The sequence below is a fragment of the Crocodylus siamensis genome, chromosome 1, assembly GCF_052110815.1.
Source record: "Crocodylus siamensis isolate JL-2025a chromosome 1, ASM5211081v1, whole genome shotgun sequence".
In the NCBI taxonomy this organism is placed as follows: Eukaryota; Metazoa; Chordata; order Crocodylia; family Crocodylidae; genus Crocodylus; species Crocodylus siamensis.
Window position 1 is genome coordinate 9,175,884 of NC_143395.1, and position 21,789 is coordinate 9,197,672.

The following is a 21,789-nucleotide window of genomic DNA, read 5'->3' on the forward strand; positions in this document are numbered from 1 at the left end:
ACCCAACATCTTGTGCAGGTTACTTGAGGCTGATTTGCTGCTGAGCAAGCTGAAGGCTTATTTGTATTTGTATCTCCACTTTACTTGTTTCTCACCTTTACTACCTACTATTGATGTTGGATACAAGCAGGATTATACAGAAATTATTCATATAGGTATACCAAACCTGCCTTCAGATCAACAGTATAGAAACCGCGTCAGGGCAGAGGTATAACTAGCATAACTTCAAGCAATCCTGTTAGTGGTATAAAGCCATTGAGAGATGGAGACATTTGTGATCCATATCCAGATCTCAATACAGACCCCAAACTAGGGAAAATCCTTTCAGCCAATTTGACGCAACTTTATCCTGAAACCTGTTTTTCCTTTTCTCTATCCAGAGTCCAAATGTGTTGACACCAAGTCTTGTTAGTCCATCTCATAAGAGAACAGAAGATACCAAAGGCTCTGCCTGCACTGTGCTCCAGGGAGAGTGAGCATCAACAGCCCCAGACAAGGGATCTGTTTTTATGCCTCTTGACAGAGGAGGTAATGCTGTGATTTCTGTAGGTGTGCGTGCGAAGCATGTTTTGCAAATTATATGCCATCTGATACTATCAAATGTTGTGTCATCCTAAAATCCCCATGATGTACTAGTTCAACAGGAAACCCATGAGTTCTGCCTAAGGTGTTTCCTTTTGGAAATCACTGAATCAGCAGCAGGAGCAATACCAAGAGAAATCATAGTAACAGACGGGGCGAGAGCAAAAGATGGCAATAGATGAACGGCTGGGAACGTAGCTGTGACATCGGAGAATCCCCTGTTATCATCGCTACATACTGCACAGCTCTGGCTTCAGAAACAGTGAGTATGGCCTCCAACTAACCCTTTCGCATAACACTTGAAAATGATTATTATAACTCTCTGGAGCAGCAGGCTGGGTGGTTTCCTTGGAAATTATCTAAAATTATAATAGCAAAATATATAGGCAATTACTGATATTTTTTCACAGTTAATTGCTCAGTCTCCACAATCACCTCTGTAGAGGAAAAATTCAAAACATCCTGAAAATAATTTAATATCTTAATTAATCTTGCATGATCTTCTATTTGTGCTGCATATCCAGGTCACATCCAACTGAAGATCAAACTCATTAACATGCTTGAAGATGGTTCTGTATTTTCTGACATACCCAAAACTTGTCAAAATGACTTTGTTCTTTAATTTTTTTAGCTTGATTGTAAATAGCTTCTGTTCCCTTGTCCCTGCCCCCCATGCCAAAATTTTATATGCTTCTGTAGAAAAGGAAGGGATTCAATAAACAGTCTTCCTTAAAATTCATATCTGTGTTCAATCCAAAACTGACATTGCAGAAAAGCTCTACAGTTCAGCGTTTAACCCATTTAATGTTAAAGCTCTTGCCACAGATCTTTAATTTCTATTTACTAGTTATTGAGACTGCACCATGAGACCATGTTATAGCTGCTTTACAAGCTTCACCTGCACTTTTGGGGAGTTTTTAAATTTAACTTTTATCTTAATTGCCCTTTCAGGCCTTAAAAATGCTGAATAATGTTGCACAGTATAGATGATACATATATTTTTACATTAACTTTCTTTTAAAGATAGGGACCTGTAATATGACATGGGATTGTAACTTGGAACAAATGCAGTTGGAATGTGGATTTACGTTTGTAGCTGGTCATACATATAACATACTTATAGCAAGGGCTTCTTACTTTTCATACCTTGATGAACACGGGCCTGTCTCTGATTTTACCATTAAAATAATACAGTGTCAAGGTTGTATAAGCAATGATCTACTTCAGTCTTTTCAGTGTTCTGTGACAACGTGGTGGTTCAGAGTTATCTGTTACATGACTCCCCTCTCTTAGTGGAACTGCTTCTGATGATAGGCCTTGGGCCTTCACCCCTCTCTGGGCTGGAATACCATGATTCTCCCATTTCCAGGCTGGATCCTCAAGTTGCAATATTTTGCGCTGAGAGGCCAGTTATTCACCAGGCCTTACTGATAAGATTATAATAATATAAATAAGAGACCGTTGCAGGAGGAGGAGAGCCTGAGGCATGTCAAGAGACACTGCAGTGGTATTTCTAAATTGAAAAATTAGCCAAAAAAAAAAAAAAAAATTACCAGTTGACATTTTTCCTGGGGTAAAATAAACCTTCCCTATCATAGGCAACTGGGGCCTCCTGAGTCAGGGGTAGGGAGTGGGGGGCACTTGCCCCCCCCAGCAGCCTGTCCATGACTTGGGGGTGGGTCACCTCCACAGCTGATCCCGCCAACCCTCAAGTGGTAGAAGTGCACCACTGGTATTTCCAGGTGCACTGCTGGCACTTCTGGATGAGTGCAGTTGGCCACGGGGGAACCACAGGGATCACTTCTCCTGGCACCCCACATCCCAGTCGGTGCTCTCGGGAGGGAGGGAGCACCAGTGCTCTTGCCTGCCGCCCCTGCCTGGGAACGCTGGTGATCAGGGGTTGCACCAGTGCTCTCAGGGGCCGCACGTGCACCCCCTACACATCACCACTGTTCTCCATCCTGCTATACAGTCCTTGCATAGATGCTCTTCATCACCTGTGAATTTAATCTAGGGAGTAGGGTTCCCAGTTTCTTCTGTGTCAGGCAAAACTGTCTCTTTCCACTGAAGAATCTAAAAGAAATGCCAAGTTAATATTTTTCCCATTCCTTTATGTAGGAAAGAATGGGACTTTTGGTTTACAATATGTCTTATTTGTCACGTAATAGGATTAGATCATCATTTGCAATTAAAATGTCATAATACGTGCTGGGGTTTTGTGAGAGAAGATGTATAAGCATGGATGTACTAAACTAAAATGTGGGTGTTTGCTCTTTATCTAAAAGGGCTGTGATGTGTTGTCATGTTGTTTGTTTTTGTAAACGTGTTGGCACAGAAGAATTTCGACAGGTTCCTACAGTGCCAAGTATTTGAACAGTTTCCACCATGACTCAAGTAATGCAAATCAAATTCGTCAGAGCACTTTAGATGCAGACAGAGCATAGTCTGAATTTGGACTCCCTCTCAAATTTCACACACCTACAGATAACAGCCCTAGGTGGAGTTACCTCAGCAATTAAACACAAAACGTGCAATTAAAAAAAGGATGAAACAAAATAAATGTAAAGGGTATTTTCTCTTAGAGTCATTTTTAAGGCTGAATGTACACAGGGAAAAGTTTATTGAAAAGAAAGCAATCTATAGGCCCCTGTAGGGAAATAATTACAATTCATTGCCCAAACCCCACATATTTTTGTGGAGGTTTGGTCTGAACAGAATAGCAGTTTCATTCTTCAGCAAAATTGTTCATACAGAGCCCTCCTCTGTTCTGCCCTTTCTGTTCTTAGTCATATTCTTTCCATACAAAAGGCATCCATTAGCTTTAAAGCAGGAAGATCTTCTCCTTTAATTAACTGAGCTTTGAAGTGCTTTATTAAAATTCATACTTAGAATGAATCTTCTGTACGGGCAGAAGGAAGTAGGGAATTGGCCCCAAAATTCAGGGTCTCAGTCCAGTTAGTATCCATCCTTACTCTTTTTAAAGAGTTCCCTTTCACACTTAGATCCATTGATCTTGTAATCTATTATTATATGACCTTACAACATAGTTTCAGAGCAGCTTCTTGAAATGTGGCTTACATCTGCCATATGGGTCTTTCCTTAAACATAACTGACATTGCAGGTTGTTTCTTTGCATTGACTTCCTGTGTTGGATGTTTAGTAGGGCTGTGTGAAACGGCAGTGTTCCATTTCGCCTTGAGTTTCGAGGTTTCAGCAGAACAGCATTTCGTATCAAATTTCATTTTGATTCAAAACAGCTGTTCCGTTTTGCCTTGTTGAAACAGTCAGGCTGTTTCGACTCTGTTTCAACATTTCGCTAGATCTTCAGCTGGGCTGACTTCCCTTCCCTGGTGCTAGATCGGGTAGGGAATGGGAAGTCAGCCCAGCTGGGCTGACTCCCTGTCCCTACCAGTCCAGTGCCAAGGATGGGAAATCAGCCCAGCTGGACTGACTTCCATCCCCAGCGCTATGGTTGAAACATTTCAACTTTTGAAACATTTTGACTAGCCTCATTTTGTTTTGAGGCTGTTTCAAAGCCCTTTGTTTCATTTCAATTTTGCTGTTTCAACCTTGAAATGAGTTGAAACAGTGTCAAAATGAAATGGCTGGCGAAGTTTCGCACAGCCCTAATTTTTAGCTCATTATTTCACTGAGTTAATTTTCTGGCACATGGTTTAATCTGCTTCAGACAGTTGGTACTGAAAGATGCAGTATCTTGGAAAGTTGCAGCTCCCATTGCTTTTGCTCTTGGAACTGACTCTGGACATGATTATGCTATCGGTGAACCACCTGGTTTTATGCAATTCATTATTTTCCCATGTTAGGGCTCTGCTGGATTTTCCCTCCCTAGCACATCTACTTGCCACATACTTACATCTGAGGCAACCATGCTTTTACTAAGGACCATTAGGCTTTGATAAGAAGACACAAGGACTGAATGCCATCAGATGGTGCAAAGCTTTGTCAGTGATATCAACACTGTTTCTCAAATGTAATTACATCATGTCAGTGAAGGCCAGGCCTGTTCTCTATTGGAGCCCAGATTTCCTGACTCCCAAAGTTATGATGTTTATTAGAATTAATTATGGAGTATGAATCCTCTTCACCATGTTGGATCAACAAGATTTTGTTAATCCAAGTTCAAGGGACTTTACTTTTATCTTCATTCCACACAGAGACACTCCTCATCAGAGACACTCAGGGACAAGGGCAAACAAATATGATGGAGAAAGTGCTTGGGCTGTATCAGGCCTGAGGGCCCACCTGATGACATGTCTCCATATATACTGCCACCATGTAATTACCAGGAGATTATTAATGAGAGAACTTTTTCAGTGTTGACCAAATTTTAAGGAAAAAACACTTTTTCAGGCAATATGTCCTTAGAAAGGTGCTAATAAATAGTTTTCAAATAATTTGTCTAGCACCAACTGAGACCTGTAAAAGAAGAACCCCAGAACTGATGTAGGCACCTATTTTCCATAGTAGCTGAAGGCACAATTTGAAATAATGATGTTAATATTGGATTTTAAATGTTTTCTTCTAGAGGAAAGCAGTAAATGAACCACCATGCCAGCAGGGCTGATGCCATTCCATTGCCTGGTCCCTCTCTTGGCTCTTCAGTTCCTTTCAGCTGAATTTCAGATTAATCCGAGGGTGAGTTAACTAACAGGAAATGCTATAGCTGGAGACATCAGGCCCCATTTCTAGGCAAGCAAGTGCTCTGCATCTTCTTGGCCTCTTTGACTTCATGGGACCTCCAAGAAGGCAGAGAAATCTGCAGGATCAGGACCCAGAGTCCTAAAAAAAACTCAGTAAGGAAAATATGGAGAGATTTACTGTTGTATTTTTACACTTGGAATTGTTGAAAACTAAATAGTTGTCTTCTCTGACATGACCACCACATATCAGGCTGATCACTTTAGCTGGGAAAGGATTTGAGTTTGGAGAACTCATCTCAAGCATGAAACAGCATTACTATTTCAGGGCCCTAGAAAACTAGCTATCCCCTTGCCAGACCTTTATCTCCCAGAGCTTTGTTATATTCTCCAGCATAGCTGTGCCAGGCACCAATGCTGAGGAAGTTTGTAGAAAAGATCTCAAGAAAGAGCTGTATACAAGTGACTCTGGTCTGTGTGGTCTCTCTGAAGTTGGGGGAGGTAAGAGATTTTTTTTCGGGCCCCACTGTAGCACTAGTGGAAATATGAACTGTATTCTTCAATAAGTTTTTGTACCATCAGATAGCTCCGGACATTTTCTGGTTTCAGTCCACTATCCCAAAGCAGGAGCAGGTTTGGAGACAGTATGCAAAGGGCCAGAATATTGAAGCCCTTTCTTGGCTCTGGCAACCAGTTAAGTTTCCTCTTCTCCTGGTTTGAGGAGGTGGGAAGGGGGCTCTTTGCTCAAAGAGCAAAGTGGTTGGAGAGAGGGGAGGTTGCAGAGGGGCAAAAATGAAAGACAGCTGACCAGCGCACAAGGCATCTTTTCCAGGATTACTGGGGCGGTGTTCTCCCTTGTTAGGCAGTCAGCAACAGCACTGCCATAAGTTTCCTCTGCCTCATGGCTGTGCTTTCAAGAGTGAGGTCTGCAAGCTGCATCTCCAAAATAGATTGGCTCCATCATCCTCTTTCTCCTCCACTGGCCCTGCAATGCCATGTTGGCTGTTATCCTGGAGAGGAGAGATATCTACTAGAGCTGCAGTAGTGTCATACATAACTTGATCAAGGAAGGACTTCTCCTTCTCCAAATGCACTGGTTGGTTTGCGTTCAGAGTGTCCTACGATGATGAGCCTTCCCCTACTTCCCTGGGAAATTTCTTCCACCATCTCAAGCAACTCAACTCACTATCAGGAGGCTTTTCTTGATATATTTTTTTTCCAATCTAAATTTTCCCCTCTTCCTAACTGTTTTTCAGGTTATCAATAAGGAAACAAAGAACCAAAGTCAAGCAGGTACAGTGTAATAATTATGCCCCTTCTTAACCCTTCCCCAAATATCAAACCTACACCGAAATGAGCATGGAGCTTATGAGAACCATCTAACAAGTTTGTCAAGGTGTTTAATGGAAGCCAAACAGGATTGTCATAGAAATTACTAGATCTACAAATGAAAGAGTGTTGGGGAGGGATGAGAATGGCAGGCTTTTCCTGCATTGTTTGAGTAGGTACATTTTAGCTGGATGGGTAATGCTGAGAGAGAGACGATATTGCACTATGGAGCTAATTATGGCTTCTAGAATTTAAAACGTGAACTTTTTTTTTGGTACTACCAGAAGAAAATCCCTGTTGGCTGAAAACTCTCACTCCCGAGTTACTCTTTGCCAGAGGCATGGTGCTTATTTTGTTCTGTAACAAAACAAGCCCTGTCTAATCACGTGTGACAGCGTGAGCATTTTCTGGTGAGGTCAGTGAGCACCTTCAGGGAAGGAGACTGTTCCCTTCCCCTTCCCTGCCCAGACATCTCATTTCTGATCCCTTAAAGACTGTGTCCAGCAATGGTGTTCAGATAGTGATGATACTATCTAGAGTTATTGGCCACTGGGGCAAACACATTACTTTACCATATGGATCAAGATATCCTGCCAGGCCTCTGTAGCCATCAGTCTTTCCCTGTTGTTTTCTAGGGGTATGTACCAGTGGCTGTGGAGTTAATGGTGCCATTTGCTCTGAACCATGTGCTCGTCTCTTCCACGGGGAGAGGCTCTTTATGTGCCAGGATGGGAAATGGCAGAAAACCACAGATTCCTGTGCAAACCTGGATGCTCGGTCACTCTTTGAGGTAACGTACCTGCCACTGACTTAAAACTGCTCTGCTACTGACTTAAAACTGCTCTCAAGAGACCCTTGTCTAGACTTCTCTTTCCAAAACACATGCAACAGAATGAGTGTTTTTAACTTCAAAGCCAACCAAGATGCTTATTTTTGATAATCCGAATTCCTTGTAGCAGCCTTAGAGGCATATTCTGTTCCTATATATGTTGCACCAACCTCTTATTTCCAAGAGACGAAGCAAAATTCTCCTCCCACAGAGTGGAATATAACTGCAATTTCACAGCATCTGACGAAGTAGGCTGCTGCTTCTTACCCAGTTCATCTCCAAGGTGGTACCTGTTACAAGTAGGATTTCTTTTTGCCAGAGCCCCCCAAGGATTGACATGGCAACTAGTGCAATGTGGTATCAAGTGAACTTTAATAGCAACCATCCCTGTCCTCCCAGGGTCACAGCGTGCTACACACACGTGTTCCTCTATTTGTCCATTACTTTTATGACTTTTTCATCCCAAATTGTCCAATCCCCTGGCATTGTGCCAAGCATACCTTATATGGAAACGGTTGTTCCTTGCTTGCCCAGCACACCAATCACGTCTCCCAGAGCCACAGAAGGTCCGGTGCTCAATTTTGGTGCTTAGTCCTGGGGAGGCCTCGGCTATGGCTAAAAAGCCTTAGCATTACTCAGTTTGCCCACTGCGGTACCCTGTCCTGGTTTCTACCTTCAGACTAACATGGCTACCTCTTTCAATTCCTATTGTTTAACTCCTATATATCCCACCCACCCACCACCCAAACAGATCTTTAAAACATATCAAAGGGCCATATCAATTCTAAGGTAATCTCCTGACTCCCCATGGCAGGAGACGCTGTTTCTTTTTGATCCTGTTACCTAGACCCCAGATGACCTTCCTTTCCCCATGGCCCACCTGCAGTTGTGAATTTTATTCTTCCTGCATCTGGGGACCCCTTTTTCTGTTTCATTGTCTTTCCTGAGTCTTGACTGAAGGGGGATGGTGGAAGGCTATGCCACTAATAAGCCTTTGCTTTATGAGCACTATATCCAAATATTTGATATCCTTTCATGTTTCTTCTCTTTTCTCCCCTTCTTATGAATATTGCAACACCCTGGGGGAGCCCCAGTCATAGATCAGGATCCTGTAGATCAGCTGTAAAATAATAGAACAGAAACACAGTCCCTATCCAAAGGGGCTTACAATCTAATGGCTTGTCTACACAGGGGCTCTCTGGGAAGGCTTCTTCCCCAGGCTGAACTGTCCCAAATCCCTTAGTCTTTCCTCATAAGGCTTTTAGTCATTCTTGTGGCCTTTCTCTGGACCCTTGCAAGATTCTCCTCATCTTTTTTGAAGTGTGGTGCCTAGACCTGGACACAGTACTGTACTCTAGCTGGGGTCTCACCAACACTGAGTAGAGGGGAAGTATCACTGCCTTAGGCCTGCTCACAATGCATCAACTAATGCATCCCAGTATGCCATTAGCCCTGTTGACTACAGTGTCGCACTGGTGGCTTATGTTCATGCTGTGATCAGCCATAACCCAGAGGTCCCTTTCAGCCCTTGTGCTGGCCAGGACACCTCCTTCTAGCCTATATTCATGTCACTGCTTACTTCTTACCAAATGAAGCACTCTGCATTTATCCTTATTGAACTGCATCCGGTTCTGTTCTGCCCCCCTTTCCAGCTTGTCCAGGTCTACTTGGATCATTATCTTATCCCCTAGCATGACCACTTTTTCCTATAACTTAGTATTGTCCACAAACATGGCCAGCATGCTTTCCACATCCTCATCTAAATTGTTGGTAAAGCTGTTGAACAACATGGGGCCAAGAACTGAACCATGTGGGACACCACAGGCCACCTCCCACCAAGACAATACAGACCCATACACCAGCACTCTCTGGGTTCATTCCCTTAGCTTCTTTCCAGCCCACCTGACTGTGGACTCTGCAGCCAACAATGGGTGACCCCAAGGAAAAATGTTGGTTTAGGAGGCACTGGTTTCCTGTGTGTACTAGTTATTATCATGACAATGTTAATTACATTAACTCTCCCCTGTCTCCAAAACACTAACTCTCCCCGGTATCCAAAATATCAACTTATGCTTAATAATAACAACAACAATAATAATAACAATTATTATTATTATTATAATACTCAGGCACCTACTCAGCTCTGTGGACCTCACTGGGGGTGTGTTAGTGTAAACTCTTAGCAATCTAGTAGAGCACTCAGTTTTTGGTTTTGTGCCTTATCATGTTCAAGACACCCCAAAAGTCCAGCAACCTGAAGCCCATCCTCAGTGTAGCACTAGCACTGAACCTCATGTGGCCAACTTCAATGTGATGCTGTGGCTAGTAAGGCAAGCAAAACGCTGGCTTGCGTCCATAGAAGCTTCTCGAGCAAATCCCAGGATGTCATTCTCCCCTTGTACCCATCCTTGGTGAGGCTGCAGCTAAGTACTGTGTCCAGTTTTAGGCTCCACAATTCAAAAAGGATGTGGAGAAGCTTGAGAGGGTGCAAAGAAGAGCCACGTGCATGATCAGAGGTCAGGAAAACAGACCTTATGATGACAGACTGAGAGCCATGTGGCTCTTCAGCCTGGAAAAGCACAGGCTCAGGGACGATCTGATGGCCACCTATAAGTTTATCAGGAGTGACCACCAGGATCTGGGGGAACATCTGTGTGGCGGAATGCCGGGCTTGCGATTCCGGCACCGCTTGGGGAGCCGCGGGCTTTGCGGAGCAGGCGATCGCATAGCTTGCGGGGCGGGATTGGAGGTAGCTTTATAGTTGCCCTCGAGGTTCGCCAAGCTGGCACAAGTAGACGATTTAGAGTAAGTTGTTAGTTTCTTTGTAATAAGTCTATAGGATGTCCGTTGGTTCACGAGGTTCCGGAGCTAGCCCTTGTGTTCCAACACTGGAACCAGTCCAATGCTAGTCCAATGCCAGCTCCTTAAGTCCCAGAACTGGTCAACGGCTCATTGAGATGGGATGTTAGTAGTAGAAGTTATTACAGAGCAGATATAAGGTAAAACAAAAGGTTTTATTCACTCACCTGGCCTCACCTCTTACGAATAAGAGGGGAGGCTGGCTGGAACGAAGTTGCAGTAAATATAAGTATAGAGAGCGTAGATATGCTGTCTAAACTACAAGAGAGGCAGTCGAGAAGTGGAGTCTCCAATGTTTCTTCAGTTACAGTATGCCGGATACAAAGGGGGTCTGTTGGTTCACGGGGCTCCAGAGCAAGCCCTTGCGTTCCAACACTGGAACCAGTCCAATGCTAGGTGCGGCTGCCTGCTCCTTAAGTCCCAGAACTGGTCAACAGCTCATAAATGGGATGTTGAATACAAAACTGTAACATGGTGAGTCGTTGTTGATTGTCGGGTTTTCAAGGCCTTGGTTTTCACTGGGATACGCCCAGGCGGGGAGGCTGAGAACTGGTCTGCAGGGTGATCAGGCCTACAGGATCATCCAGTTGTCTCTGCTACTTCCTGCCTTTTTTATAGATGTTGGTTGGACAGCCTCTGTGACACTAACTATGATATAAGCTAAGCATACAGGGATAGGATAGTTTCTTTTACACATTAATTGCTAGGTAGATTTTCTACATAAGTTTCATTTCTGCAGAAATGACACTTCTAGATAAGAAATGAAATTTACAGAATGCGCATGTGTAGCTTAATGCCAGCGGAGAAAAGTACAAAACGCTCATTTTGATTAACAGTCAAGACTTCAAGGTTACATAAATGTGAGAGTGCTGCGCGGCAGTTATACAGAAAAAAAAAATAAAACAGTTACGATCTGTTCACCAGAGCGCCCCAAGGGATGACAAGATCAAATGGTCACAAACTTCTCTGTGACCATTTCAGGCTGGACGTAAGGAAGAACTTCTTTACTGTCCGAGCCCCCAAGGTTTGGAGTAGACTGCCGCCGAAGGTAATTCAAGCACCTACCTTGAAAACCTTCAAGAGACATTTGAATATTTACCCTGCTGACTTCCTGCCCTTTGGGCAGGGGCTGGACTTGATGATCTTCCAAGGTGTCTTCCAGCCTAAATGTCTATGAAATCTATGAACTCGTCTAATTATACTTTTATAACTTATACTGCAATTATACTCACATTATACTTTTTTCCTAGAGGATCTCTGCAGATGGATCTGTCAATATTGCCGGAGGACACATTGGAGGGAGAGAGAGCATAATGAATATGAAGCCTGGACTTGGGATAAAACTTCAGAGCGTTACCGCACATGGAAACAGGAACTGCCTGGCTGACTTGTCATGCATAGTCCCAGATATCCTCTCCTCCCCAGCCATTCCGGGAAACATAGTGAACATAGTGATGTTGCTAAAGAACATTTCCCTGAAGCTATCCGAGGATGTGAACAGAGCAAAAATGCAGGTATTTCTTTATAGGCTTAAGAAGTCAAAGTGTGCATCACCAGTCATAACTGGTGTCATAACTGTATCTTTTGGATATGCCACCAGATAGAAGGAATGCTAGCTGCCAGTTTCCTTCAAATGCTTCTCAGAGAGAAATTACGATTACAGTTCATTTGCTGCAAAAGTGATGCAGCATGCTTATGGGGTTGCAGGCACTTTGGAGGGTAGAAGTAGAATTTAAAAGGATCTTGACAAGTTGGAGAACTGGACTATAAACAACAAAATGCAATTCAGCAAAGACAGATGTAGTGTGCTACATGCAAGGAAGAAAAAACCAATGCAAAAATACTGAATTGGGGCCAGCCTTTCTGGCTGGCATGGCACAAAATAGACCTTGTACCATCGCCAAGAGCCAGTCTGATCCCCTTCCCCTACCCAATCTGTAGCTCTGCTTTCTCCTTCCTGCCCAATCCTGTTCCCTCCTCAGTCTGTCATTGAACCACACACAGAGCCTGCCCTTGGTGCAGGTTGGTCACCCCTGGGCTAGGCAGTACAGCAATACGAGACCGCCACAACAAAAAGCATGTGTGATTTTGGGCTGCATTAACAAGAACAAGACAGGTAGCATGATGGCACTAGGCTACTAGATGCTGGCTAGGACTCACCTGGCTTATTGTGGAATATCCTAAGTTCCACTTTTTCAGGAAGGACATAGAAAAAGCTGGAGAGGGGGTCCTGAGGCAAGCAAAAATGATAATAAAGGGGCTAGACTATAAGTCACATGAGGAAAGGGGAAGAGAACAAGGTATGCTTAGTTTGGAGAAAAGGAGATTAAGAAGCAACATGGTAGCTGTTTCAAATATTAGGGCCTTGCTACACCTTACACTTTGAGACACACACATGTTAATGGGTGCTAGTGCTAGCTTAAGTTTGGAGCAGTCACACGTTCAGGCTAGCAGGGGCCTGAAGGACTGAAAGGTAACCCCCCAATCTAGGCTCCCTCCCTGCCACCTGGGGCCCCCTGGTACCTCCCCTCCTGGCCCCTGGAGCTCCCCCTGCCCCCTCCCCAACTTGAGGCTGCCTGCACTGTCTGTCCCAGAGGAGCAGGCAGGTAAGTGTTGACTACTGCTGCTACTGCTCATCTTCAGCCACAAGTTAGTGGGTGAGTCCGGGAGGTGGGGGGGGAACAGAGGGCAGTAAGTAGGGATCTGGGGTGCTGGGGTGGGAAGGGGGAGGGATGATAGTGGGCCCAATCCAGGCCAGTAGGGGAAAGGGAGTGGGTGGGGTGTTTACACTGAAGTGCAGCCTGGAGTGGCCCCACCTTTGTGTAACATGAGCTGGGTAACGCGGATCAGAGAGAATCCTGCCCTGGAGTGGCATCACTCTGAGCCGCCTAACACATGCTTAAAACCAGTTTCAGGTGTCAATGTGTTGACAAACCAGGTGTTAAGAGCTCCAGGAGCCACCCAAAATTACCAAGTAACATGGCCCTTAAGAAGACTGCCATAAAAAGAGTGAAAAACAACTCTTCCCCCTTGCTACAGAGGGCAAGGGCACAGCAATGGGTTCAAGCTGCTGCAAAGCAAATTGACTGGAAATTTCAGGGAAAATGTCCCTACTGTCACGCCAGGAGGACAATGCAACAAGCTGCCCAGGGACTTTGTGGACTGTCCCTTACTAAAGAAGACGCTGGATAAGCATGGCCTGGGATGGTTTAGGAATAAGGCATCCTGCATTCATGTAGGCGCTTGGACTTAGATGACCCCTGAGGGGTCTTCGAGGGTTATGAATCTGTGTACGAGATGAGAATCTTTTGCTCCAGCTGAAAGACCGCAGGGAGGTAAAACTATAGCGTTCTCTCCATTACAGGATGCCCCCGACCACGAGAGGGCCACGTTAGGGTGGAATGATGACTCCCTTACATGACTGCCTTTTTTGGGGGGGGGGGGGAGGGAGGAGGGAGGTGTGAGGGGGTTGAGAATTAGTCTAAGAGTTGGAGAACCTCAGCTCATATGTTCCCTTTATAGCAAACAACCTCCCTGCTATCTCCACCCTTATCTAGTCTACTTCTTTTTTGGTGCTTTGGAAGAAGAATGTAATTGCAATGTACCAAACTACCCGCACCAGAGCAGGTGCTTTCAATCATTTTTATGGTGTTCAGGATTGAATTAGGTGCTAGAGAATATTGTTTTATTAGACCAGTAGCACTATCATTGTGCATTATTCCCTAAAATAACCCTAATGACACAATAGTCTGTTCTTTTTCCTAAACAAAGGCATTAGGAATAAATATGTATAATGGTCTTCCAAAACCATAGAAGTACAGGGAAATGAATGTGTCACTATTTCATTCAACTAAATGGGCCTTTGAACGTGGCAAAGTACAGACGGTGCTTTCATCGTGAAGAATAATTGAACCCATTTTCTGTATTGCAGAGTTACAGCAAAATAGCCAACCACGTTCTCAACGCTTCCGTAATTTCAAACTGGGCTTTCATAAGGGACAAAGCTTCCAGTTCCATATTACTGGACTCAGTGAATTTATTTGCCAGGAAACTGCTTATAAAAAGTGGATCAGAGAGTATACTAGAAGACTTCATGTCTACCAAGGGCTCCAGCATAAACAAAAAGACCCCAGGGAAGAGGTTTGACTTTTCCATGAGGTTTAATAACTCAAACAGCACTATTGCTGGGAGCGTGCTCATTCCACAAGAAGAATTGCTGAAGATATCTACCCCTTCCGATGCCGTCAGTGTTGCTTTCCCCACGCTGGGGGCCATTATGGAAGCCAGTCAGTTGGACGATGTCTTTGTGAATGGAATGATTTTATCAGTAGCCCTGCCAGAGGAACTGCGGCAGATTTCGCTCACTTTTGAAAAGTTCAATAAATCAAATAACGTTATGGCTCGCTGCGTTGGGTGGCATTCAGCTGAGAAGAGGTGGGATGAAGCCGCTTGTAAACTGAAGACTGATGATGCCAATAGTTCTGTTTGTATCTGCAAGCATCATCACCACACATTCAAGTCCTTTTCCATTCTCATGTCACCCAACACAATAAGAAATACTGTTCTGGATTATATTACATTTGTAGGTTTGGGCATCTCTATCTTCAGTTTGCTCCTGTGTCTTATCATTGAAGCTGTGGTCTGGCACCATGTTACAAACACAAACATAGCCCAAATGCGCCATATTTGCCTTGTGAATATAGCTGCATCACTTCTCATTGCAAATGTTTTGTTTATTCTGGCTGCAGTTGCATATGAGAAAGTCAAAGACTATGCCATCTGTGTAGCTGTCACGTTTTTTGTTCACCTTTCCTACCTCTCCCTGTTTTTTTGGATGCTCGCTCTGGGCCTTCTGATTCTTCATGGATTGTTGTTAATTTTTCGGAAGATGAAGAAATCTGCATCCATGGCCACAGCGTTCTTTATTGGATATGGGTGTCCTTTGATCATATCTGTCCTCACTGTTGCCATTACTGAACCAAGGAAAGGCTACATACGGGATGGTGCCTGTTGGCTCAACTGGCGTGATACTAAAGCCCTTCTTGCCTTTGTTATACCTGCCCTGATGATTATTGCTGTGAATCTGGTTGTAGTGGTGGTGGTTGTGGTGAAGACTGGAAGACTCTCCGTTAGGGAAGGTTCAAGGTCGCAAGATCTGAGCAGCGTCACCCGAACAGGCAAAAATGTTGCACTTCTGACACCTGTGTTAGGACTGACATGGGGGTTTGGATTAGCTACCATTATTAGATACGACTCTCTGGGTTTCCACGTTACATTTGCATTGCTCAATGCGCTCCAGGTAAGCACAGCATTTTGCACAGAGTATCTCAGCATTGTTGGGAGAAGAGAGAGAGAGGATGAGGGTGGACAGATCAACAATATAAAATTTGCACAGAGGAGATGGCTTGTAACTTGCAGTCGTATAACAGCCTGTGACAGACTGCCATCTCCCATAGCCCACTGGCAAAGCCCGTGGAGTTGAACGGGGAAATTAACCATTTTATTATTAAAAAGGTAGTTGAACAGTATGAAAAGGTGCACACAGTCATTTTAAACTTGCATATTATGATAGGTGCTTGTTAACTGCAGTAATGTTGTATCATGGGTGCTAGATTTAAAGATCAGATAGCCAGCGCTTCATCTGGCATTAGTCAGTGTAATGCATAGGAACGATGCCAATTCATATTATTTCCCTCTGAATGTAAAGCTTTCTTAGCTTTTGCAGGGGTTATTTTGCTGCCTAAATAATAGCTTATAAAATCTAAGTGGGAAAACAGGAATGAAGTTTTGTGTATCTGTAACTGAAGTAGCTTTCTAAAAACTGTTTTAAGAGAGAGTCTGAAATTCAATGATTTGATAACCCTCTTGCTGTTGATAATTTTCTAGGGATTCTTCATCTTGCTGTTTGGGACCCTTCTAGACAGGAAGGTATGGAGTCCCTTTGACGTTCATCTGTTATCTCATGAATTAGCTTTAATGGCTTAACTTTTCAAAGGGTTTAATTCTTTTCTTATTCGCTAGACAAGAGAAGCCCTGAGAATGAGATGCGTCTCAGCAAAATGGAAATGCAGTCTAACAAAGGTAATGAATTCTTTCTGGGGTGTAATGGCGTGATCTACAGTTTTATAGTCTCCCCCATCCATACGGACAGGAAAAAGATGGTCACTGTAAAGACATCCCTGGGTAAACAATAATACCTTTCTCTTGTATGTTTTTTTTCATCTGAAGATCTCAAAGCATTTCACAAAGGAAAAGTGAGTATAATGAACCTTCATTTTACAGATCAGGGAAATGCGGCAGTGAGAGGGCAAATGGGCTTGCCTAAGATTGCCCAGGGGTACAGAAGCAGTCAGGCATAAAATCTCTGCCTTTCCTTAATCCACTTGACCGCAGTCACCAAGGGAGGAGGCTCTTGTACCAAAAGTGAGCTCTTGTGGCATGCCAGACAGTGTATGTTCTGGGAGGTGCGAGCAATCTGTGGTGAACTATGCAACTCTCGTGTATATATGGATCCTGACTGGTTACTGCTCCACAGAGGGCAATCAGCACCTGGAAGTGTACCCTGGTATGAACAGGAAGCCAATCCTCCTTTAAAACACTGCATGTTGTGCATTAATAATAGCTTGATCAGCCTGGAAGATGAATGGCTTTGTTCTATGTGAATCTTGTCTTGCCTAAATATCCAGGGCTCTATCTAGTGGGTTTATCTATTGCGATGCAGCCCTTGTTAGGATGAAGGTGACAGAACTTCTGATTACCCCAGGAGAATAATCTCAGAATAAGGTGCTATACCTATTTTGAGCCACAGTGGTGGAAACTGGCCTTTCATGCTTAGCGCTTTCAAACTGTGGCTGTTTTTTCTGTTACATAACGTACAAAACACTTTGCCATGCTCTTGAACACTAGGATGGGACTATCACAATCTTGTAAATTGTTGAAATGGTTGTCAGGGTGGGCAGGGTTGTCATTCTGGTCAGGGTAGTCAATCAAGACCTTTTTTTTTTTTTACTGACAATCCATGAGTGTTTTACTGACAACCAAACTTTTTTTTAATGACACATGCTTTTGCTGATGTACGTTTTACATAAGGTAAATATCACTGCCAGAGTGTGTCTTGCTGCTAGGCCTCAATTAGAAGGGCAGGGTTAAAATTTAGGGGGTTAACATCAACCATAACAAAAAAAATATTGCTTCTCAGTTGAAAGTTTGCCACAAAAATTGTTCTTGGGTAGGCAAACCTGTGTGACTGCAGTGATGATTTTACACTGTGCTGGTTCCCTCCATCCTCCCACCCTGCTTGAGGCTATTCTCCCTGCTTGAGGCTATCCACCCCGATGCCCCCAACTGCACCCTGCACCATGCTGCCTCTGCAGCCCAACCCCCGGCCTTGCCTTTGCTGGCTCTGCTCCCCCTGTTCCGGCATAGATTTTGGGGTCCTATCTGTGTATACAATTATATTGCATATGGAATTTGTGTTCGCCATCTTTATAATAGGGAATTCTACCAAAACTGTAAATATCTTAATTAATATTGATAAAAAATGGAAATATTTCAGATTGTTCTAGGTACCATACATTAAATTAACTTCTGCAGCAACAGGAAGCCCAAATTTCAAATTGGACAAAATTCTTGGGGTAGAACCAATATCTTTCATTAGATCAGCTAAACAGTAGCAAAACAAGTTCTTTCTTTGCAAGCTGTCGGGCCCAACCACCCTTCCTCATCCATAGGAGAATTCAAAGATTGTAAAATCTTTGAATTTTAAGTGATGCGCAAGCACCTAACCTGGAAATCTTTAAGAGGAGACTAGACAGTCACTTTGCTGGGGTCATCTGACTCCCAGGTATGCCTAGCGCAGGGGGCTGGACCCAATCCATGATCTTCCGAGGTCCCTTGCAGCCCCTTACAATCTGTGAATCTATGAAAACTTCCCCTAGGTGAAGCTGCATTTCTACCTGGGGGGATCTTTACAATCTTTGCAAAATCTTTTTCCCCATGGCTGAGGAAAGGCGTTTGGGCCCAATAGCTTGCAAAGAGAGAAATTTTTTCGCTACTATTTAGTTGTTCTAATAAAAGATATAGCTTCTACCCCAAGTGTTTTGTCTGCCTATGCTTTTAGACCAACACAGCTAAAACCAATAATCTTAACATTTCAAATGGCACACTTTCAGATCCTTAGTTAAGAGCCTTTTATAGGATTGTCTGCCTTTTCCATAGTGTCTTAAATATTTTGTAATATGTTACATTAGGTGCTTATTTTGGAAATCACAGTAGCAAATTGATATAATTTTCTGAATATTCTTCACCTCTTTAGAGCCATTAGTTAGATGCTACATATGGCCCACATACATAATTGATTACCTGGGATTAAAGAGAGCATGAGAGAAATCGGTGTATGAGCCTTGATGAAGTTTAGATTCAGACAAAGTTAACATAAAGCTGCTGGAAGATACGTTTTGGTGAAACTGCCCCAGGGTGTTAATTAGGGAAAGAGAAAACACTGTAGGCAGTTACCTTATTGTCATACCCCTAAACATCCAAATAGTCATAGTTTATCTTCCTATCGGAGCAGCTTATATTCTACAGGACATTGTTTCATGCCTGAAGAGACATTCATGACTTCCTTTGAGGGATCAGCTGGGTGGGAAATTGGTTTCCCAACCTAGAAAACACTGGGTGATATACCAGTAAAGAAAACTGTTGATGAGACCCTGGTCTTTTCAATGTTCCTCTTTTATAAAATAGCTATAGAGTGGTGATGGGCGTACTCGTGTGAGCAACCAAGGCCTATTCCTATGAATTTTACTTTATGCAAAATTATATATCCTCTTTCAACAGGATATGTTGAGAGAGATCCCAAAAGAGTAAATAGTCTCAAGATCAGAGCACTCAGGATATGAATGTTTCAGGTGCAAAGTCCCGCGCTGCCCAATTCAGCTATTTTGGGGGGAGGGGGGAAGAGCACCATATAACTTATGTCTGCTCAATAAATAATGCTGCTACAGGAAGAGAAGGGCTTTGAACTTAGATGTCCCTCAGCTGGGGTGAGTGTTTGACCACTGGGCTGCTTGCTATTCCAGCATAGGTCTCTCTCCCCCTCTTTCTGGTTTGGGTAGAAATTCTGTCCTGGAGCACAGAAACAAGCGTTTCTTTGAAATGGGTCTGCTTCTGCCAAAAAATGTGGGTCCTCATGAGAGTTTCTCAATTAAAAAAAAATTCAATCATCTCTATTCTGCATCTTATTTTGCCACTGTTTGTGCGTACTCTGTACAGCCCAAACCTACTTCACTATTGCCATGTCGCAGTGGTTGTTATCAGGGATCTTGGTTTTCTGTGTTTAAAAGTCACAAATTGTCTGATTAAAAAAAGGCCAAACCCACGATTAAAATGAAATGCCTAGCTCTCTCTCCTTCCCTATATATATATATATATATGTATGTATATAGGTATGTATATAGGTATCAGCTGAACATAATGTTTTATTGATATGTTTACAATTTTAAAGCAATATGGAAGCTTCCCAGTGCCTCAATCACTACAGCAAAATTAATTCTGAATACCGATACATTTTGGCATTTGATTTGGGGCTTTTTATTGTGGAAAATCGAGCTCCCCTTGCCCCCTTCACTCACCAGGGTACAGTGACACTGAGCAGCCCTGCTATGCCAGTGCCCTGCCCCTGCCATTGCCCCTCACTGCCCACTCACAGCTTCCCAGGCCCCTAGCTTGGAGGGTTATGGGGCCAGAGACCCAGGTCTGCAGCCCCCTGATCCCTGAAGCAGCCCCCAAACCCTGCCTGCCATCTGCAGCAGGCGGCGCCTGCTGTGGCTCCGCTCCCCCATGGGTAGCACGGCTGGGGCAAAGCCCATCGGGGGTGCGGGAGGCGGGCAGGCGCAGGCTGCTGCTGCAGTCTGGGGCTCCCCACACTGGTGTCCTCCCCGGGGCCTCCACAGCCCAGCGGGAAGGACCCAGCACTGCAAGGCAGAGCAGGGCCAGGTGGGAAAGCTCGGTACTGCTGCCGTGAGCCCAGCGCTGCCACGGTGAGGCACCCCCTGCCCACACGCCAGCAGCGGGGGCAGTGCTGCAAAGTCGTGCCTCCTGCTGCTGCTGCTGAGCAGAAACTCTGCCGCCTGCAAGGGGAAACCTCCTGAACCTGCATTTTTCTCCTTTAAAGGAGAAAACCCAAGTTTTACTGTGTGTTGTTTTCTGTTGCAAACGGAAAACCTGGATCCCCGATTATCATCTCAGCTTTTGCTTATCCCAGCTGCAGTTATGGCACTTTTGCATACCTCCTCTTTATGTTTTCAGTGCCACTCCTGAAGGTCAAGTAGCATTAGGGAATGTGAAGGCTGCAGAATGCTCCTCATCGCTTAATCCATCTTCATAAATCAGCCTTTAGTTCTTTATAGTCATAGGGCTCATATTAGTATTAATAAAATTTCATAGATTTCATAGACATTAGGGCTGGAAGGGACCTCGGGAGATCATCGAGTCCAGAAAATGAGGATGTCTTATGCAAATCAATTCCTGTAGATTGAACGGGAAAATCCCTGATGATGACCTTGCACACAGCTGGTCAATAGTTTGCTCGCAACAAGTTTTTTCTGTCGCAAAACCAAGTAGCAAAGTCAGCCACTTCATCTCAGGCATAAACACAGAGCTTGAGTCATCAAAGCTGGACCTGACTCACAAAGAGAAATATGTCTTGTGCATTTAAGCATTTAATATAGGATTCAAAGTGGGATGGGTCACACTGATCTACAGTCTGGGTGGTGAAAGCTTTACAATGAATTGCTCAAGTTGTCAGACCTTAAGCATTTGGTCTTAAGTCCGTCTTTAGTGTCTAGGCATTCAGAAGAATACTTTTCCGTGGGGTGAATTTTTCTGTGTCTTCACACTGAAGTCACAGCTCACGCCTTCCTGCTGCCCCCTCTCAAAGGCAGGATACGAGACGCAATGATCAGTGCACTTGATCTGGTGTGACGATCTCTTTCTTCCTAGAGCTAACCTCGGGCAAACGGCTCCGGTGAGGCTGCGCAACGAGAGGAAGGGAAGAGCTGAAGGCACCGATATTGTCCGAACGCGCAAGATGCTGCTGAGAAAACCCCAGGGAAAACCTGCATGACCATCACAGTGTGTGCAGCAGAAAGCCTTTACCGAAGGCAGACGAGAAAAGGCCTCGCAGCGGGTGTCGGGGGTAGAACATGGGGCCATTCTCGGGAAATGCTGCTGCCACCCCCCGCCTGAGAGGCGGTGACACTTGAGGTGGCTTCACACCTCAGCTCAAACAGCTGCCAGACGGGAGCTCTTTAGAGGCATTCGCGTTTCCTTTCATGTCGAATGGATTGAGAAACATCCCAGCAGTGAGCCTGGGGGTCTGCTAGTATTTCTGTATCCAGTAAGTGCAAGATGGAGGTACTGGAATTACCTAGAGATGCCTGTTCAGCCATAACTTCCTGAAAACCAACTTCTTTCAGCTGCCTGTGATGAAGGCAAAAGTACTGCTAGGCTTCTGCTGGTTGTAGAGAAAAA

General features: G+C 44.2%; 1 protein-coding gene across 1 annotated transcript; it reads left to right on the top strand.

Annotated features, from left to right (window-relative positions):
• The first annotated feature begins 715 nt into the window (after positions 1-715).
• ADGRF4 (adhesion G protein-coupled receptor F4) lies at positions 716-21,658 on the top strand. The gene is made up of 9 exons (XM_090031353.1): positions 716-844; positions 5,129-5,238; positions 6,497-6,533; positions 7,205-7,359; positions 11,508-11,771; positions 14,189-15,556; positions 16,144-16,185; positions 16,279-16,338; positions 21,259-21,658. Exons 2-9 carry the CDS (start codon positions 5,152-5,154, stop codon positions 21,262-21,264), a joined length of 2,019 nt encoding a protein of 672 aa, XP_089887479.1. The 5' UTR covers positions 716-844; positions 5,129-5,151; the 3' UTR covers positions 21,265-21,658.
• Positions 21,659-21,789: the final 131 nt, after the last annotated feature.

Bases quoted from the DNA above. Each gene is read 5' to 3' on its own strand.
- ADGRF4 (XM_090031353.1), top strand. From the start codon at position 5,152: ATGCCAGCAGGGCTGATGCCATTCCATTGCCTGGTCCCTCTCTTGGCT. The intron at 7,360-11,507 runs GTAACGTACCTG...CTTTTTTCCTAG, and splicing joins ATGCTCGGTCACTCTTTGAG to AGGATCTCTGCAGATGGATC. The intron at 11,772-14,188 runs GTATTTCTTTAT...TCTGTATTGCAG, and splicing joins TGAACAGAGCAAAAATGCAG to AGTTACAGCAAAATAGCCAA.